The 18659-nt window shown below is 32.1% G+C and overlaps 2 protein-coding genes across 3 annotated transcripts; one reads left to right on the plus strand and one right to left on the minus strand.

Annotated features, from left to right (window-relative positions):
* The first annotated feature begins 2727 nt into the window (after window positions 1-2727).
* On the plus strand, window positions 2728-3568 carry LOC114398458. Its single transcript, XM_028360661.1, has one exon. It carries the CDS (start codon window positions 2869-2871, stop codon window positions 3097-3099), a length of 231 nt encoding a protein of 76 aa, XP_028216462.1. The 5' UTR covers window positions 2728-2868; the 3' UTR covers window positions 3100-3568.
* Window positions 3569-4391: 823 nt separating this feature from the next.
* Window positions 4392-10260, minus strand: LOC114398468 (actin-related protein 5-like). Of its 2 annotated transcripts, XM_028360672.1 has the most exons (12): window positions 9898-10260; window positions 9720-9790; window positions 8783-8907; window positions 8644-8688; window positions 8296-8398; window positions 7996-8105; window positions 6945-7054; window positions 6765-6855; window positions 6253-6693; window positions 5801-5928; window positions 5267-5606; window positions 4392-5140 (listed from the first exon to the last, which is right to left on the minus strand). In XM_028360672.1, exons 1-12 carry the CDS (start codon window positions 9996-9998, stop codon window positions 4637-4639), a joined length of 2169 nt encoding a protein of 722 aa, XP_028216473.1. In that variant the 5' UTR covers window positions 9999-10260; the 3' UTR covers window positions 4392-4636. The 2 variants fall into 2 exon arrangements, with proteins under 2 accessions (XP_028216473.1, XP_028216481.1); XM_028360680.1 differs by lacking the exons at window positions 9720-9790; window positions 9898-10260 and having other exon boundaries at window positions 8296-8403; window positions 8783-8875.
* Between the last annotated feature and the right edge of the window lie 8399 nt (window positions 10261-18659).

Here is an 18659-nt window from a genome sequence, read left to right on the forward strand (position 1 = left end):
ATAAACCGAAAAACATCACTATGAATATTATTTTTCCTTTAGTGAAAAGTCTCAATCATATGGTGGTAGGTAATTCAGTTAGGACTGACAATTTAAAGATGCCAAAGTAACCAATGATTAAAGGACATTCTCTGCCCAATTTATGAGAGAGGCCAAATCTATTCCTTAAAATTTAGATATTGCCAATTGCATTAATTTCTGAAATTTTATTGATCTCTGAATTGATTACAAGTAACTTCTTCACTCCATGAGACATTCAGTGTACTAGGCAATAAAGCTTTGGATTGAAGTTTGGTTTCTGAGTCACCAAATAATATTTTAATGACAACCAAAGAAGTTAACTTCGATCTGATCCAATTAAGTCAATTATTAGTAACAAATTTGCTTTCAACTCCAGATAAATAGTTATTATATATCATACGGTGAAATGTGTAGTCTCTGCTGCTAAATCAACTAATTAATACCACTTACGTGTATGGACATAAAGAATAATTATATATAAATCTATATGGAAACTATGGTTGTCGTCAACTCTTTAATATAAAATCAGAATCAATACGCTCGAGGTTGATTTGAGGACGAAAATTTTCAAGAAAATAAGGGTTCTGTTCTGATGAAATGTTGATTAGTGAGTATTGTGTAGGATGGACTAAGTGGTATTTACAGGATAGAAATTCTTTTTGTCCAACTAATAAACTGGAACAGCAATTAGGAAAGTGTTTTTAAGATGTGTAAATACAAAAAAAAAGATAAAATGAGAGAAATATAAATATAAATATTTTTCTTTGTTTATTGCATTCATGATTAAAAGTCAAAAGACTAATCTTTTTGGTATGAAAATCTATTTAAAAGATTAATCTTTTTCAATATATATTTTTTCATACACAAATTTAAAGATTAAATTTCAAATCAAACATTTAAGAAACATGATTATTTATCAATCATATTGCTTTGTATTAAAGAAATAAAAAATATCTGATGATTAATTAATTAACTGTTATAGCATATGATTTGAATTGATTATAAAATAAGTATTTGATTCGTTTACTTGTAATGACCATTAATCTGAAACTTAATGGGGGTGTAACACTTCCATATATATTTGCATAACACAATCAACTATTCAAAATCTTGACAATGAAATGGATAATTAGAGAAATAAGTGTATTATTCTAATGGTTTGTCATGATGCCTCTATAAACATTTAATTATTACATGATGCATCTGGAAAGGTATCATTGTAAACAAGATCATGGCCACAGTTGAGAAGGAGTAGTGGAGAGAGAGTTGCTACGGTGGAAATAAAATTAGGAATTAGTTAATGTCCTATGACGACAAAAGGAACAATTAGGAATCATAAATTTAATGACTACCCTATATACACTTGAGAATATTTGTTATGGTAGTATTTAATTAGTACTATGATTTAATTTAATGCATCCCATTTGTCAGTGCATGCTCTAATTGAAAACGTGTCTAACCTTTGTGGGACAATGGTGGACCGTTTGGCCCATTTACAATGTCATGTCTCTTCTTTAAATGAAATCACCATGCTCAAATTCAGCAAGCTCTATTGAGCTTTACGCAATCCCCATAAAAATCCCAAGTTTCCCGTATAAGCAAGTAGAATGCGAATCATATCTTCAACTTTTGTACTTCTCCCATGCATTTGCATTCCCACAACCACCAACTTTTTTCTTTGTGCTCTTTTTGAACTCAAGCTTCGTTTTAATCATTCATGGGTCCCACCCAAGCTAGCCCTCCGCCACACTGATTTATGTAAGCAAAGTTTGATGAAGACCAACTTCCTAGCATAATGGGCCAAGGAATTTTCAGAAGACCAACTAACAACTTTGCTTTTATTATTTCAATGTTTTTAAGGACCTTTAGGACTTGGGCCGTGAGATCTAGATTTGATTTGGAGATGGTGTTCAAGAAGCCCCACATGATTAAGCTCTTTTTAGGTGCCAGGAAGTAAAATTGTTATTGTATATTGATTTTGATTTGATTAAGGGCTACAAAAATTATAAATGACTATATTTCTAGTTGTTATAATTTACTAAACCGCTATTAATTTATGAGGATCCCAATTTCTGACATTAGTGTGATTAAATGAACTAACCAATTTCATATCATGTATTTCATTTCGTCTAGTCTTTGGAGTTTAGTCGCACACTATCATTTTGGTTAATATACACATGTTATTATTATTACTTAATAAGTCACACATTACACATAACTTTAGATTTAAATAAGTGACAAATTATAGTTTTAGAATTTTATTTAATTTATTAGTTCTAGAGAATAAATGACGGTGAATTGCATTTGAGGTATTAAGCTAGTTATTTTCTCCCAAATATTTTACCGCTATGGTGTATATAAATTACTCATTCCATCCTTCCCATCTTATATATGAATATAAGATGAAATTATCTAATTTATCAAGATTAAAAAAATAATTAATTTAATTAATAATAATAAATTTATCTTAAATTTATAATTTTTTTTAAAATTATCTTTATCATTAATATTTTTTTCTGATTATTTATTAATATATTAATTTTCTTTCTTTTTTTGATAAAGATATTTTTATCTAAAAATAATTAACACAAATAAGTATTATAAAAAATAAATAAATATTATTTCAAATTTAGGTTTTATAAATAGAAACAAAGTGGTATTTTTTTTTTCACAATTTAAATTTAAGGTTTTACACTCAAGTGTGTGAAATAGCTGGAGAACTTTGCGGTCCTTGTCCTTGGTGATTTTACCTTCACCTAAAATGAAATTATTTTAGAACCCTAGGGGCTAGGGTATGTAGCTGGGTCGGCCTTCAAGCTCCTTCAGATACAGAACCAGCACTAGATTATGAGCTCCGGCTCCTCCGTTCTCGACCTCGGTTGCGCCCCCGGCGGCTGGCAGAGCTTGGGTCCATTACGTAACGGCGGCTCCAAAGAAGGTCAAGGTGCGATTCTAGGGTTCAGACCATCTCCGCCGGCTAAAAGGTCTTTCCCCCAAGGAGAACGGGTTCTGCATGATTCTCTCGGATATGTGCCTTGGAAGCAGAATTCGCACGATGCTTCTTCTTCGGAGTGTTGAAAGTTGGAGGGCACCTTGCTATTAAGGTTCTCGAGAGTGAGGATGCAAAAGGTTCTTCCTTGCTAGCTTACTTGTCTGCATCATATATGATTGATGTGTTGTTCAATTCAATTGCTTTTGGTTGTGTTTCTAATGTGTTGTTGTTTGGTGGAAGACATCGTGGCTCAGACCTAAAGCTACAAGGCCTTCGTCAAGAGAGAATTATTTGATATGTTCAAGGTTTAAAGCCAGATGCTAAGAATTGAGATATAGATTCTTTTGCACTATTTGTCCGGGGAAATGTTAGGCATCAATTTGCTTGCATTGCACATCTTGGTGTCATGATGCTAATTATTGTCATTGTGAAATTCATTATTTTCTAGCTAGTATTTTTTATGCTTGTTACTTGTTAGACTACTGGTTATATGTATGAGGAGGGTGGTGAGACTTGAGAGGTTATGATTAATTTGTGATTGCAAATTTCCAATGTTCCGTATGTGCCCCGTGCCAGGAAAATTGGATTGGATTTCAGAAGAAGAAAAACGTGACCTAAATCGGGGAATCAGTGCTGTGCTTGAACGCCCTTAGTTTACCACAATTTGACAAGATCAGAATCAGTGTGACAAATCAAACTCGTTTTTAGTTACCGGTCTCAAAAGAGATGATCACTCAAACTCAACTGCAAAACATCCGAAATTCCAAATCACTTCTCCCTTATGTGCAAAACAGTTTTTAAAAGAAAGTTCATCACTGAACCAGATGTAATATATAAACAAGCCACACTAACCAGATTACTCCTCCTAATAATTCAATCTGTCTCCGTACTTCTTATTCTGGCTTCCAGAAGCCTTTTTTGCTTCTAAAATGTAACCAAATATGTCGCTGTTAAACTGCAATGAGTCTGATTTAACTGCCTCAACCTTAAAATAAAACCAATACTACTTGGGATGAGAAATCTAGGTAGCTTGAACTGAGTCGTCCAATCTTCATTCGACAATTCTGAATTACAAATCTGGGTAACTGCAAATTTGTGAATATCCGAACACTTCTTTTATTGTGACAAATTCTTATTTTATGATTTAAAAATAATTCTACAGTTAGTTTCGAAGTCGGGCATTTCATTGAACATAAATAAAAAAGTTAAGTCGATCTGCCTGCCTTCTTCAATCAACATCTTTTGTCGCAAACACAACTTTATCATATAATAATATCTCCTTTAAACAATAATAAATAAAAGGGTGGTGAAGTTTTGTTGAATTGAGAGTCGATAATATGGAGCGTAAGTCCACAATGTACAACGCACAAAACGGCACTGACCAGCCCCTGAGTGGATAACGAAAACCAAACGGATAATTGAATCAGTTTATATCAACGAAGTACATGCTATTAACAAGATTGAAAACATTAGCAGTAGCAGTATAGTACCATGCTTTTGTTGATGTTCCTCGTTCTAGTTTCAGCAAAAGCAAGACAAACGGATTATAAAACAGGAGTATACTTTCTAAACTGTGGTAGAAAATTATAGAAAATAATATACAGTACTATACTGTGTGATCAATTACAATGTATATTGCAGTTGATAATTTCGAAGCCAGTCTTCACCTTTTTCATAATAATCCAGTCTACTGAAAGTTTGCATATGGAACTGTGGGTCCGAGGCAAATGAAGCAGCCCCTCTCCATGCATCCATTACTGGATCCAGTGCTCTAACTATTTTTATAGGTGTGCCACAAGGTCTAATCATCCGAATTCCAGCTTCCAGGCGTTCAACTATACCGGGGAAAAGAGAACTTCCACCAGTAACAAGTATGGAACTAGTCAGTCTCTGTTCCAAGCTTTCATCCTTGTATGGTAACCTCCTTATTGAAACCCCAACCATCTCATCTAATCCTACCTGATCAACCGCAATCCAGTTTGGATTAAACAATAGTTCAGGACATCTGAATCTTTCGACCCCAAGAAAAATCTGAAAATCTTCTTTGGTCAGAGGTCGAACATGTGGCAACTCAGCAGGTTGGGAGATACCAGCTTCTAACTTGGGTATAAATGTTGGATCCAAGTCCTACCAAATCAACAATGCAGAGATTTTTTTTGTGAATTGTAAATCAAGACCCATATACAAGATGATCTTGTACAAGTACAATCATAAATTAGTTTTAAGGGATTTTATCCTTTAAGGTGAACCAACCTGGAGCCTGGAAGAGATGCAGGCCAGCTCTGCCTCTTCCTCATCAGGTCCCTCATCATCATCATTATAATCTTTGCTCATCAATTTGTATAGTTGCCAATCTTCATCTCTGGCACCAAATGTATCCTCACCCTTACCACGATCAAAAGCTGCAGTTGTCAGGAGACGCATTCGTTCTCTCTGAGCAGCATTTAGTCTTTCACCACGGCCAACACCACCGGACAGATTATTTCCATTAGAATGGCCTCCGTTTGTCTTAAGTCGCTTTTGTTGGTCAAGTCTCTCTGAAAGGTCTTTGTATCTAGCATGCAGTTGTTCCAAGTAAAGCTCTGGGTTCTCCCTACAGTAAGGAGACAAAAAAAAAAGTTTATATAATAATAATAATATTAATATTAATCCTTATTAGATAGAATACATGCTCTTTTTTCTTGCTTTCTCCCACTTTACTTAGTTTAATATGAGGGAAAACTATTTTACTTACATAAGCAAGCCTCAAACAATGTATAAATAAAGAAACTAAAGCATCAAACATACAGGCGTTTCTCCTCCTCTAGCTGTTGTTTTCTCTCTCGTTCCAATTCCTCTTCATGGCGCTTCTGTTTTAATCGCTGCCTCCCTTCAGCCATAGATTTGAGTGACAACTGTTTCTTCTTTTCATTGAGCTGTCAAATATCAATATAGAAAATACAATTAATATTGTTTAACCTTATAGAGCACAAAGAACATCATGCAAAGAAATATTTGGAAATTTAATCATATTAAGATTGTAAGCAAATGTGGCTCCAGAAAAAAATTGTACAAGTACACTTATCACATGTTTGGGAAAGCTTATTTCCCAAGTGTTTTTTAAGAAAAGCTTCTATCAATAACAAAACAAAACAAAACAAAAAAAAATGCTTACTTTCCCAAAATAAGCTGAAAATGTGGTACACACAGCTCAATTTATTAATAATGGATGAGATCATCTGTCTGATACAAAAACAAACCTGTTCTTGGGTCAGCATGTCATCAGGAATGTTAATAAGAGAATACTTCTCATTAGCGGCAGGATCAACCTTTTCAGTTTCATCTTGTTCATTCTTTGGTTCACCTTTTGCTTTCCGTAAAGATTGCATAACTTTATTACGTGCAGATTCTATCTCCTGCCTAGAGCCATAGCCAGTTTCGGCCAGGAAAGATAGAACCTTGCTCTCTTCCACTTGTTCAAGCTGATGAAAAAGAAACTCTAAACCATGCAATTCATTTTCCAGTTCATTTATCTTAGAAGACCTCTTTGCCTCAGCCATTTCTCGAAGCCTTTGACCTTGTTTCTCTTTTATTGCTGCCTTTCTTGCAATCTCTTCCTCGGAAGGAGGCTCCTCAATTGGGGGTGGAACCCAAGGGAGCTGCCAACATCTGGTTTTTTCTTCAGCTTCCTTGGCTCCTTTCTATTAGATCGCAGAGTTTTAGAAACAATAAAGGAACTTGGTGGAAAAAGAAAAACAATTTACACATATACCTGAAACAACCGAACTTCGGAAACATAATCTGGTGCAATGTAACAATGTTCCATCTTCAGGTCTTCAACCTTTTCCCATGTAAATCTAGCCCTGCATTGAGCATTCAATAAAATCTAAAATATTCTTCGAACTTAACATTCAGTTGGGTAGTAGCAGAACCCAGATGATTTGATACTTACAAATGATAAGGGTATTTAAGTGAAAGGAGTTGCTTCAAATGATCAGTCACATGGAATCCACCAACATTAGTACGACAGCATCCTTCGTAAACAGGCTCCCCATCTACAAACTGGAAATACCCAAACAAATAATTTCAACACTCCAACACACTTGGTTGATTTTATTTTGATCCTATTTTTGGAACTCTAATATTATCTAGAAGACAAGATTGCTAAAGACAATATATATTTGAATATTCCTGTTGTCAGAACTAATCACAACTTGCCATTATTACATACTGGCCTCCCCAATATGCACAATCACATGTACGGTGGATTTCTTTTCATTTATTTCAATATTTAAAAGAAATTAAATTTCTACATTTATTTTTATGGTTATTTTAAATGTTAATACTTATTTTTTTCCCTATAAGGGCATATCCTCTATAAAAGTAGCAACAAGTTTTGGTTTCAACAGCCGCACTCTATTTAACAAGGTTACGTTTACAATTTTTTACTTTATCTACTTCAAACTTCTAAAAGGACCATAAGGAGAATTTCCTTTATATGTATTATGCAGTACATATGAATGAATAATTGTTATTAATTACCAAGCCATCTTGAAAAATAATTATACATATTAACACTATTATTGCTGATATAGTACTGGGTAATCAGCTACTATAGCAAAGAGCAAATGAGGTACATTGATACAAAAATATCCTTTCAAAACAACATTGATACAACACATGCAACTGTCACTTAATAAAGGCATATAATGTCAAAATAAAATAATTGTCTTCATCACATTATCAACCTTTGCCCATAAAGACAACAATCTGTCAGGCTCGAGAGTAACTTCAAGCAGATTAATAATATTAACTACTATAATTACAATTCACCAAAAAAACCCCCTACTATAATTACAATGGTGATAATAAAAAACGAGATCCTATTTACAAATTTAACCATATGCAGGTGGATGATATTACAATAATCTACAACAGAAATGACAAACTCATTTCATTGACATATATAATACTTTAATTCAGTAAATAACATAAAAATATACCGGAATCACATGGGTTGTGTTGAATCCAGGACACAAAGCAAGACAATCTTTAGCACAAACTCCTTGCTGTTGATTATATTTATAGCTGAATGCCACATCAACACCAAAAGCTGCCAGAACAGAGAAGCACAACTAACTTTTAGAAGAAAAAATACATATACAACATCTAGCACAAAATCCAGACATGTACCCCTAATGGGAAAAACAGTGTACTTGAGAATTTTGCATTGAAATCAGTTTTCTATTGAAGGTCACTAGTAAAATATGAAGTTTTTTGTGTAGGTTGCAAAGTATTAGTACCAATTGATGGAACTCCATAAGTCTCAAAAAGAAGTTCTGCCATTTTGCTACGAGATTGAACCGGGTTGCATACACATTCTGTGATCAGGACAGGATGATCAATCTGCTCTGGCAACAAACATTAAATTAGAAAGAGTGAGTCAAAATTATTCAAATGCCAAAAAAGGAAGAACATATATTTATTAAACCAAAGAACTACTAGATATCAACTCAAGGCCATTATGTTCTACAACTATCAACCAAATCTAGTAGTATTGACAACACTAAATAAACCATAGAAGAAAAGACAATAAACTAACAGCTAGGGGGAAAGAGAAAAATGAATCACTTTTCCACCTATGGCCATACCTCTGTTCCATTTGCACCCATCCGGTCAAATCCAAAATCAAGAATCTGTGTGATAAAAAATGTCAGTAATGTTATTCTCAACAAGTTCTTCTAAAATAATGAAGCATACAAGTTAAACTTGTGACAAGAGGAAATTTACATATTCCATTGTTTCAAACTGGTACACAACATTGCTGTCAAATGCAGAGCGTGGCCCTGAGCGAGTGCAGTCAAAGTATTTCAGTAATGCTGGATCATGGTCACCCACAATAGTGACAGTTTCTCCTATGTTGTACAATGTAAAAGAACAAATATTTCAGTACGGCACACAATTGTAGGCAAGCAAAAAGGACCAATGTCGGGACAGAAATTGTCTTAATAATACAGCTATTAAAGCAGAAACAACAAAAACATATAGGAGTAATAGGACCTAGTTATTTATCAAATGAAAGAGTATCCACAACAAACAATGCAAACGTACAAAGCAACAAGATTTTACATAAATACATATTAAAGCTAAATGTTAGCCAATGCCCTAAGAAACAAATGTATGAAAAATAAAATAAAATATTCATTATATTGAAAACAAAATTTATTTAGGAAAATGTTATATCAGTCCTTTTAAAGCTGATTTTAAGATGCTAATAGTAAGTTTTTTTTTTTGTTATAGGATCACATGTATCCTCCACATGACACAATTATGCTCGAGCCAAGTAGAACCATTACGTGCAGCAAAACACTCTCCGACTATTTAAAGCAATTATACACTCAATGTTCGAACTTAAGATCTTTGTTTAAACTGGAGCAACCAGTGGTAAAAAATACTAGTAAGTTTTTTTATTAAGAAAGAAATCATTTATCATATAAAAAATACGGTATAAATATTTTCTTTTTTCAATAAAAAAACTTTATCACTCTTTCAAGTAATTAGAAATTAGAAGCACTCATTAACCAAGGGCAATCTATGATAGGATCTAATGTTAAATACTCGTATCTTTACGTAACAGACAAGCATAAAGATTCAGTCAATTATGCATAATTATTGACAAAAACCTAAACAAAATCTTGCAAAGTTAAAAAAGGTGAGAAAGCAGTACCAGTTACTTTATGGCGCGGCCTTTGCACAAGGTTGCGAAAAACAACACGAGGTTCAGACTCTCCCGCCCACCTGATAATAATTCACGAAAACCAAAACGAGCATTAACCGAAAAAAACCAATTCGCAGAGAAAGGAACAGTGAAAATTAGGGTTGGCGAGAGGAGAATAGTGGAATACCCTATGCGAAAATACGAGGCGCCATTGTCTATCACAAGAGGAGTGTTGGAATCGAAGAGGTTGTAATCGGATTGACGCTGAATTTTGGAAATGAAAGGCATAGTGATAGTGATTAGTGAGGTTCACGGCGCAGTGGTTTCTCGAACTGAATTTTGGTTCTTCTGGAGGACTCGTGAACGAGCGAAGTGGCTCGCGGAGATGAAGAGAACCGCTTGGTTAAACCGAACCGGTTTGGTTGGGTCGACGGAGAAGTGTATCGGCGACGAGGAAGAGCATGAGTAGATGAACTAACACTAGCAGTGTTTTAACTGTTTTTCCTTGAGTGTGCTTTCGCTCTCTCGTCTACTCGCGTTCAACACTTTTCTTCGGGGATGGTTGTTAAAAGGAGATAATAAATATGATTTTAAGAATCCCTAAAAATAAAAACTATTTTTGAATTAATAAAACTGAAAATAGTTTTTTTTTTTTTTTTATATAGGAATCCATTCGATAAATTTATGCTTCTAAAAAAATAGGTTAAATACTTTCTTTATAAAAATGTTATTTTTTTTAGCTTTTTTCATTAAAAATTATTTTAAAATTTGTTAAAGTTATGTTTCATTTAACTTCTTATGTTAAGAAAAGGATAAAAATTCCTTCAAATAAACTAAACCAAGTGTCTAATGTCTCTTATCTAAGAATTGAATACCAAAAAGAGAAACTCTCAAGATAAATTAAACCACGTGACTATATGAGAATTGAAAAAGACATTATTCATGAGATACGACATACAAAAAATAAAGAAATATAATTACACAAAGAGATAGAAGAATAAGATTAAATCAATAGTAGGATAAATAAAAATATTGATAACCAATGTAATGTGAAAAATATAATATGGCGTGACATGTGATTAGCTGGTAGTTTGTAAGTATAACAAAAAATACTTTGTGAGAAGTTAGTTTTTGAAATAATTCCAGTTGCAATATATTTTAGTATTTGAAGTATTTTTAATTAAAATTAGAACTTCACTCTACTAATTCGTGTTAATATTTAATGCTATTCTTTTATCATACAATGCAAATAATTAAAATACAGTACAAATTTGAATTAAAAATGTTTATAACATTATTGAAGAATCCATACTGGCCCATGGTACAGGCTTACTGGGCATATGGCCCATTAAGGATGTCTAGTGAGACGAGAACAGTATGTAGAAAACTAGAAATACTATTACTACTCTTGCACCGACAAGTCTAATCTACTTTTCCAATTTTCAACCTTAATTAACCCGCAAAACAATAACTTATGGAATATCCCAGAGAAAGGTAAATGTAAGAATACAAATTAATTGTAGAGTAACTAGGATTAAGAAATTAGAAGATTTTTTTATGATATGAGAATACATTTAAAAACTATTAGGGGTGTATTTGTACACATTTCAATAAAAAAAGTTTGTCACTTGTGCTAGTGTCTAAAGGATTAAGAAGCTGGAATATTTTTTTTATTAAAAATCATATGAGAGTGTATTTAAAAATATGGTTTTAGTAATCTTAATTTTTAATTTAGATATTTTATCCCCATTTTTTTAAAAATCTATGTTTGTATTCTTTTTTTTTTTCAATTTCAGGCTTGAGTATATATTTTTTGTATTTTTTTCAATCAATATTTATAAATATTTATAAAGTATATAAATCAAAAACTGATTACAAAGATCGGAATAATAAAATTTTTAAAGTATGAATGAAATGTTTCAATTAAAAAATAAGAAATTAAAATTATAAATTTTTTAAATGTGAGGATGAAATATTTTAATTAAAATATAAAGAAACTATAATTACAAATTTAAAGAAATTGAAAGCCGAAAATTACATTTTTATCTGAAATCTATTAGGATGTATCTGTACACATCACAATTAAAAAAAAACTTGTTAATGTTACTTGTACTTCCTTGGCGAAAACTGGTTAGTATTATTAATTGCTAATTATTTGAATTTTCTCATTAAATATTTATTGAAGTTTTTATTTATTTATACAAATTGAACTCGGGTGTAGAAAATTTTAAGAAGTTTAGAAATTATAAACTAAGTCATACTTACGTTTTAAATCAGTTTCATTAGAATAAATAAATTAAAAAAGTAGTCAAAGCATAGAAAAAATTTAGACATTTTAAACTAAGTCAAACTTACGTTTTAAATCAGTTTCATTTGAGTAAATACATGAAATTTGACCAATTTTTGTTTTTCATTCTAACCTAAATTCCAAGTCCTCAATTTAACTTGATTTATTTACATTCTTGAAAAAAACTTAAACAATTATTCATACGTTATACACACTATACATGATCATGATTCTACTGTTAAACTTATTTTAAATTCTCATAAAAAAAACTTATTTTAAATTCCGTATAATATAGTGTCACCTAAAATATTGGTAACACAAATTCTGGCTATTGACCATAACTGACTATCTTCTTAAAAGCATGCCCATAAAGTAAGCAAGCGTTATCTCAAACATTAATTCAACAAACAATAAATTTAATAATTCAAAACTCAGAAGGGCATCCACGGCCAAAGTTGCCTTGGCGGTGGCTTCCATCACAAAACCTAAGGGTAGGAAAGTCATTTCCAAACAACCAAACACTTTTCGCCACGTGGACTCTCTTTAGATTCCACCACACGAACACTGTCTCCTTGCGGAGCAAGCTAGTAACCCACACTTGTTCTTCGGTGCCGCTATAAATATCAACGCGCGCGCTTCAAAACACAAACATTCTTAAAAATTGAAAAATACTATGACTATGGTGAAGGACATCGAAGAAGGTTGCCGCACGCCCAAACGCAGCGCTTGTAGGATACCGGCGGCGATGGTGTGTCCTCCGGCGCCGAAGAAGAAGCCGGCGATTTACCCGGCGAGGAAGAGGGTCCCACCCAAGAAAGGTTATTTTGTGCCGCCGGACCTTGAGCTCATTTTCAGAGTTGCACCAACAAGAGAAGCTTTTGCTTAGTTCATCTAGTTAATTATTCTATACTTATCGTGATCCTTTAGAAATGTCGTCACAAATTTAACAGCATTTTAACCTAGTTAGTTAGTTTAATTTCTCTCATGTATAAGGAATTTGAACTTTGAAGTACGCGTTTACTTCTCAGTTTTTTTTTTTTTTTACAGGAGAAAAAATGTGGTATATATATGTTCGTGGAATTATATGAATCTAGATCGTCTATCAATTGTTGTGCTACAGTCAAATGATTTGTTTATTGTTTATTAATTTTTGGTTACACGATGTTCGATGAATTCAATTCAACTCCATGAAAAATGAGCAAGAAATAGTACGCGTTTTGTTGGACCCTTACCCTCTGGTAAAAACAAAAAAGAGTCCATTTTGAGAATAAAATATGAACCTTGTCCGTTGCTTTTGAGTTTTGACCTTCTGAAATGTGGGACATAATTGGCACATTCCAATTTAGCACTCTTTAACAATCTTATTTTTACAGTCAACTTCAACTCTATACTTTTCCGGTCCGATTGCTGTCCGTTGAAAGCAGTTTGCTAAACTTGCATAATTATGAGCTAAGTGTGATGATATAATTAAACCATTAAGTTCTTTCATGAAGTATTTAATTATATTAAAGCTTTAAATTCAAGATCTATAATTAAATCAGAATAATAACACATCAATTAATTCATACTATATATATATATATATATATATATATATATATATATATATATATATATATATATGTATGTGTGTGTGTCTCTCCTAGCATATATCAAAGAATCTATCAAGTAAAAACTCTTATTTATTATATATTACACAAACACACCAGAAAAATAATGTTTATCCTATTAATGAGCATGTAAATCAATTACTATCAAATGCTTTTAATATATGTAAAAGAGTTTTAATCTATTTTAGACATTTGATTAAAAAGAAATTAGGACTTGTAATTGCCAGACACGAAAATCACGTCTCAATGGCTAAATTTCATTTTTATTCCTTAAGTAGGTAGTTTCAATTTAGGATTTTTGGATCCAAACCACCATGTGTCATCACCAAATCAAATATATAGCAAGATACATCACTTGAATGCATTAGGACAGCCAACAACACATTATTAAACATATTTTATAGAGAGTATATTTCATGCATCAAGAATAAAATATGTTAAGAACTAAAGTTTGTTTTAGCCAATAATATCATCTCCATAGACCATAGGTCAAAACTATTGAAAAGAGTTCACAAAGCGAACTTTCCACACAACACGAACAATGGTCCATAAGTCTCCATATACTTGTGTCCTTGAGCCCCCTTAACAAAGATGCAAGCATTGAAGTCATTTGTCTAAGATCCTCAAGTAGGCCACCAAATCCTAACACTATCTCAACAACTAATTAATTACCACATTTTGGCTCAAAATTGTGAGTGGAAGGATAGATAAAATAAAGATAATAAGACGATCGAGGAGAGTATTTTGTACAACATAGACAGAAGAAGCTAGGGAGAAATATAAACTCCCCTTAATTAAAAAAGAATTGAAGAAAAGAATGGAGAACTTTAGCTTCCAAGGTGTTTGATGATGGAAAGGATGATGGATTCAAGCTTGCTTGTAAGGATCTTGAAGGAAAAATGATGGCTATGGGGGAGGGAAGTGGTATGCCAAGGGGCTGAATCAATAAAGAATTGAAAAGAAAGAGTTAGAAGGAAGACAGAAGGTTGGTGCTAAAATGAAGTTAGGGTTAGGATTTTTACTAATGCAATGTCTTTTACCATTATATTTGAATTTAATTTTGAATAAATGATGGAAATGAATTAAAATTATTTAAGGTTCCCTCCCATTTTCCATCTAGGAAGTGCAATTGGGAAGCCAAATCCATTGCTTGATTAACAAAAATTATCACATTTGGAACAAAGCTTGAACACTGACTAAGGTGCAGTTAATGTTTAGTCATTTTAATATAGCTTCCATATTAACCATGTTTATAATTGCCCTATTAGTATACACAAGGCAAACGATGGGTAGAATGATAATTTTATCTTGTTTTAAGAGATACTAAGTGTGTGTGGGTATATATATATATATATATATTTACTGCAGTGAATTTATACATAAGAAAATTAATAAAATGAAAGTTATGATAAGAGGGTTTTATTCATATAATTTAGCCGTTAACTGTTGAGGCGACATAAATTTTTATGATTCTACCTTTTGATCAAGACTAAAAGTAAATTGTGTCATCGTGCAATGGATGAAGGTGGTTAACGGGCACATTGTAGTATTTTCGATCAAATTGGCCCAACATCAGCCGGAACCTGCTCTTCCATCAAAGCATTAAATGCCTTCACATTGGCAACTGTGCCATACAATATCAATCAAGAGACCCACAGTGCAGGGGCCATTTCTTTTACTTCATTTATACTGTATCTTCACTGTATATGAAATTGTCCCTTTACCTAGCCTCGTCCAAAACAACCAGCATTTTGTGGCATGACAGCATCTTAAGAGATGATTTACATTAGGTTTTTTTTTTACCGGTAAATATTAGTTTATTAATTTTGTTAAAAATATAAATAACAGGAATTCAAATTTATAATATCTTTTTTTTATCTTTAAATTTTTTTAATCATCAAGTTAATTTTATATCTCTTTTAGGACACATAAACTAAGTCATTCTTAAGTAAGAAAATAGTTTAAGTGTCTAATAGTGTAAATACACTTCATATAGGTAAGTTGAAAACTCTCTTGATAACAATTACAACCTAGATAAAATCAGGAGTGATGAGAATTCCATCGACCTTCTAAGTTCTACAATATGTTGACATTTTCAAAATATTACATATATTATTCCTTACAAGTCATCTTTTAACACGTATATATAAATTATTGTGTATAATAAAAATATTATTTTTATAATAATTATTTTAAAAGTTATATGTAATTTTAAAATGAACGACAATAAAGTATGTCAAAATTAAACTCATATTTTATGATAGTTAGATATCTAAAACAGTTTGAGAAGGTTGGATGCCTAGAAAAAGCAACCAAAATTCACACATATGATTTTTTTTTGGGCAAAGGAAACATGCAAATTAAAACATCATTTCAACGAAAGAAATTTCAACTAAATTAAGTTGGCACCTCAAATGCTAACAATTTCCAATAGACCCAAAATAACGTTAAAAATAAAGGAAGAGGAAGACAAATACAAAAAAGGTCGAGGGGGTATTGGATAAAACACATCCTCTTTATGTTGACCAGAGAACACACAATAAAATAAAAAGGAAACAATGTTAAATAATTATGTAATAATATAAAAAAGATTACACAAATTTATTTATTAAGGTGGTTCAATCCCTTTTTTGCAGTAAAATTATGTTGGATAATCAACACTCTTTCAAATAAAATTATCCATACCCACAAAGGATTGTGAGAACACAACAAATATTACATCGTAGAAAAATAATAACAAACACAAAAATTTAACATGGTTCAACACCTTTTGCCTACATTTACGAAATCGTCTCAAAAAGTATCTCACTATCACAAAAATGATTATAAAATTGTAACTCATCCCAAATAGTGTATTATTCTACAAACTCGAGTATTCCCACTCAATACTTACAAGAAAATGATAACACTCTCACACAAAGACATTTTTCTCTCCAAAGTGACTTTATTTGTTTCACAATCTCTTTTCTCACACACTCTCTCTTCATGTGTTTCTTTTCCACTAATTGGTTTATCTATTTATAGTGAAAATTGTCACCAACTATAATAAATAAGTTCTTTTGGAAGTTAAAACAAAAACAACTTCTAACGCATCCATTCAAATAATCTTCATATAGTAAAATACAATCTTTCACTTTGTATTTAAGTCACCTAAACCTTAGTGATAAAAATCAAATTTCCAATATGCATGCACCTTATCTTTTGGCTTGAAACTCTACAATTCTCCCCCTCAAGCCAAAAGAGAAATATCCTTCAATCAATTTGAAAGTGAACAAACCCCCCTCCAACGAAAGTCTTTCCCAACACTTCGACAACATTAGAAAACTTCACTTTCTTCTTCACTTTGCTATCATGCTTCCTCTTCAAGGCTTGTCCATTCAAATAGTAAAGGTTATCTTTATTTTTCTATCCTCGCAACACCAAGTGTCTCCCCTTGTACACCTTGCATCCCCACTTTGAACCAACAGACTTGTACCCTTGTGATGTCATCTCCCCCATAGAAATCATATTGACAACAACATAAGGTACAAACCTCACATTTCCACCATTCCTTAACTTGAAATAGCTGAATTCACCATTCCAATATAAGGTACAAACCTCACATATCGAATAACACCATTATGGAACTTCATCCTTGTGTTCTCTATGCCTTCAACCTTCATTTTTCCACCATTCCCTAACTTGAAATGACCAAATTCTCCATCAGTTTTCAAAATATCAAACATTTCTCAATCTCTGCAAATGAGATTTGAGACAGCAGAATCTATCACCCATTTTCTTTTAGTAACCTCATCGTTTGTTGCAAAAAATATATCATCTTCATCTTCAACATTTTTTACTACATTAGTTTTGGGTGAGAACAAAACATTGCTTGGAAAAAAATTGTAACATTATATATAACATCTTCATCATCACTCGTTAAAGTTCGATCAAAGACATATATATATAACTTTATTTAGAAAAAAATTGTAACATTTTTTTTTACAAATATTTGAAAATAAAACATGGATTAAAAACAATGTTACAATTTTGTAATTAAAAGGTGAAAACAGACAATGAAAACATAAATAAACAAAGTTTTGGGTGTAACTATGTATACTTGGTTTTCATTTTATTATAGTGAAATATTATTTACTACAAAAATACTTCTTTTGTGTGGGGGAAAAATCCTGGTAACAATTCCTTCCTGTTCACTAATTTCAATTTATTCGGAATTAATATTGCTACTTTATCAACTTATATACTAATGCATGTATTAATATATAAGTTGATATGTGGAAAAGATGTAATTCAACTTGTTTGGATAAAGTGTTTAAGTATTATAAATTTTTTAATTTTATATTTAATTCTGAATATATATATATATAAGCTATACCGTACTCAAATTCAAAACAAATTCAATTTACTTAAAACATTCAGCGTGAGAAATGAAATTGGAACCATAAATTTTACCAAAATACCTTGGAACAGATCATTGATTGAAAATGGCCATTCACACCAAATACTGGCCATGTTATAGCAACCAACTGACAGATCGATGGATAGCCCCATAACACCTGATGAAAGGGCACCCGTGATCTTTTCTTCTGTTGACAGCATTATCACACGCCACATGAGCCACAATTTTTCACAATTTCAACCAAAAATTGTAAGGACATTGCACAAACTTATATTGTATCTACTGTTATTACAGCCAATTACACCTCAACAACAGCTTCAAAGGCGTCATAACCAATCTGTGCAAACAAAATCCATCAACTCACACTAGCTATTCGACAGATCACATGTGTCTCAACCATACATCAACAACAGTTTAAGCCAGAAACACCCGACACAGAAGATATTAATTTGCACCATAGCACATTAGCACCATGCAGATCGACCCAGCCATTCACCGTCCACATGACTTTGATTATGCTTAAGGAACCTGTAGGATTTTAATATAACAAAATTAATTGTAATATTGCATGAGAGGGTTTTTTCTACATCTACATGCATGCACATATTAAGAATGTTATAAAACTAATTAAATATGTATTATTACTTTGTCTC

Source organism: Glycine soja, chromosome 2 (genome assembly GCF_004193775.1).
Source record: "Glycine soja cultivar W05 chromosome 2, ASM419377v2, whole genome shotgun sequence".
Lineage (NCBI taxonomy): Eukaryota > Viridiplantae > Streptophyta > Magnoliopsida > Fabales > Fabaceae > Glycine > Glycine soja.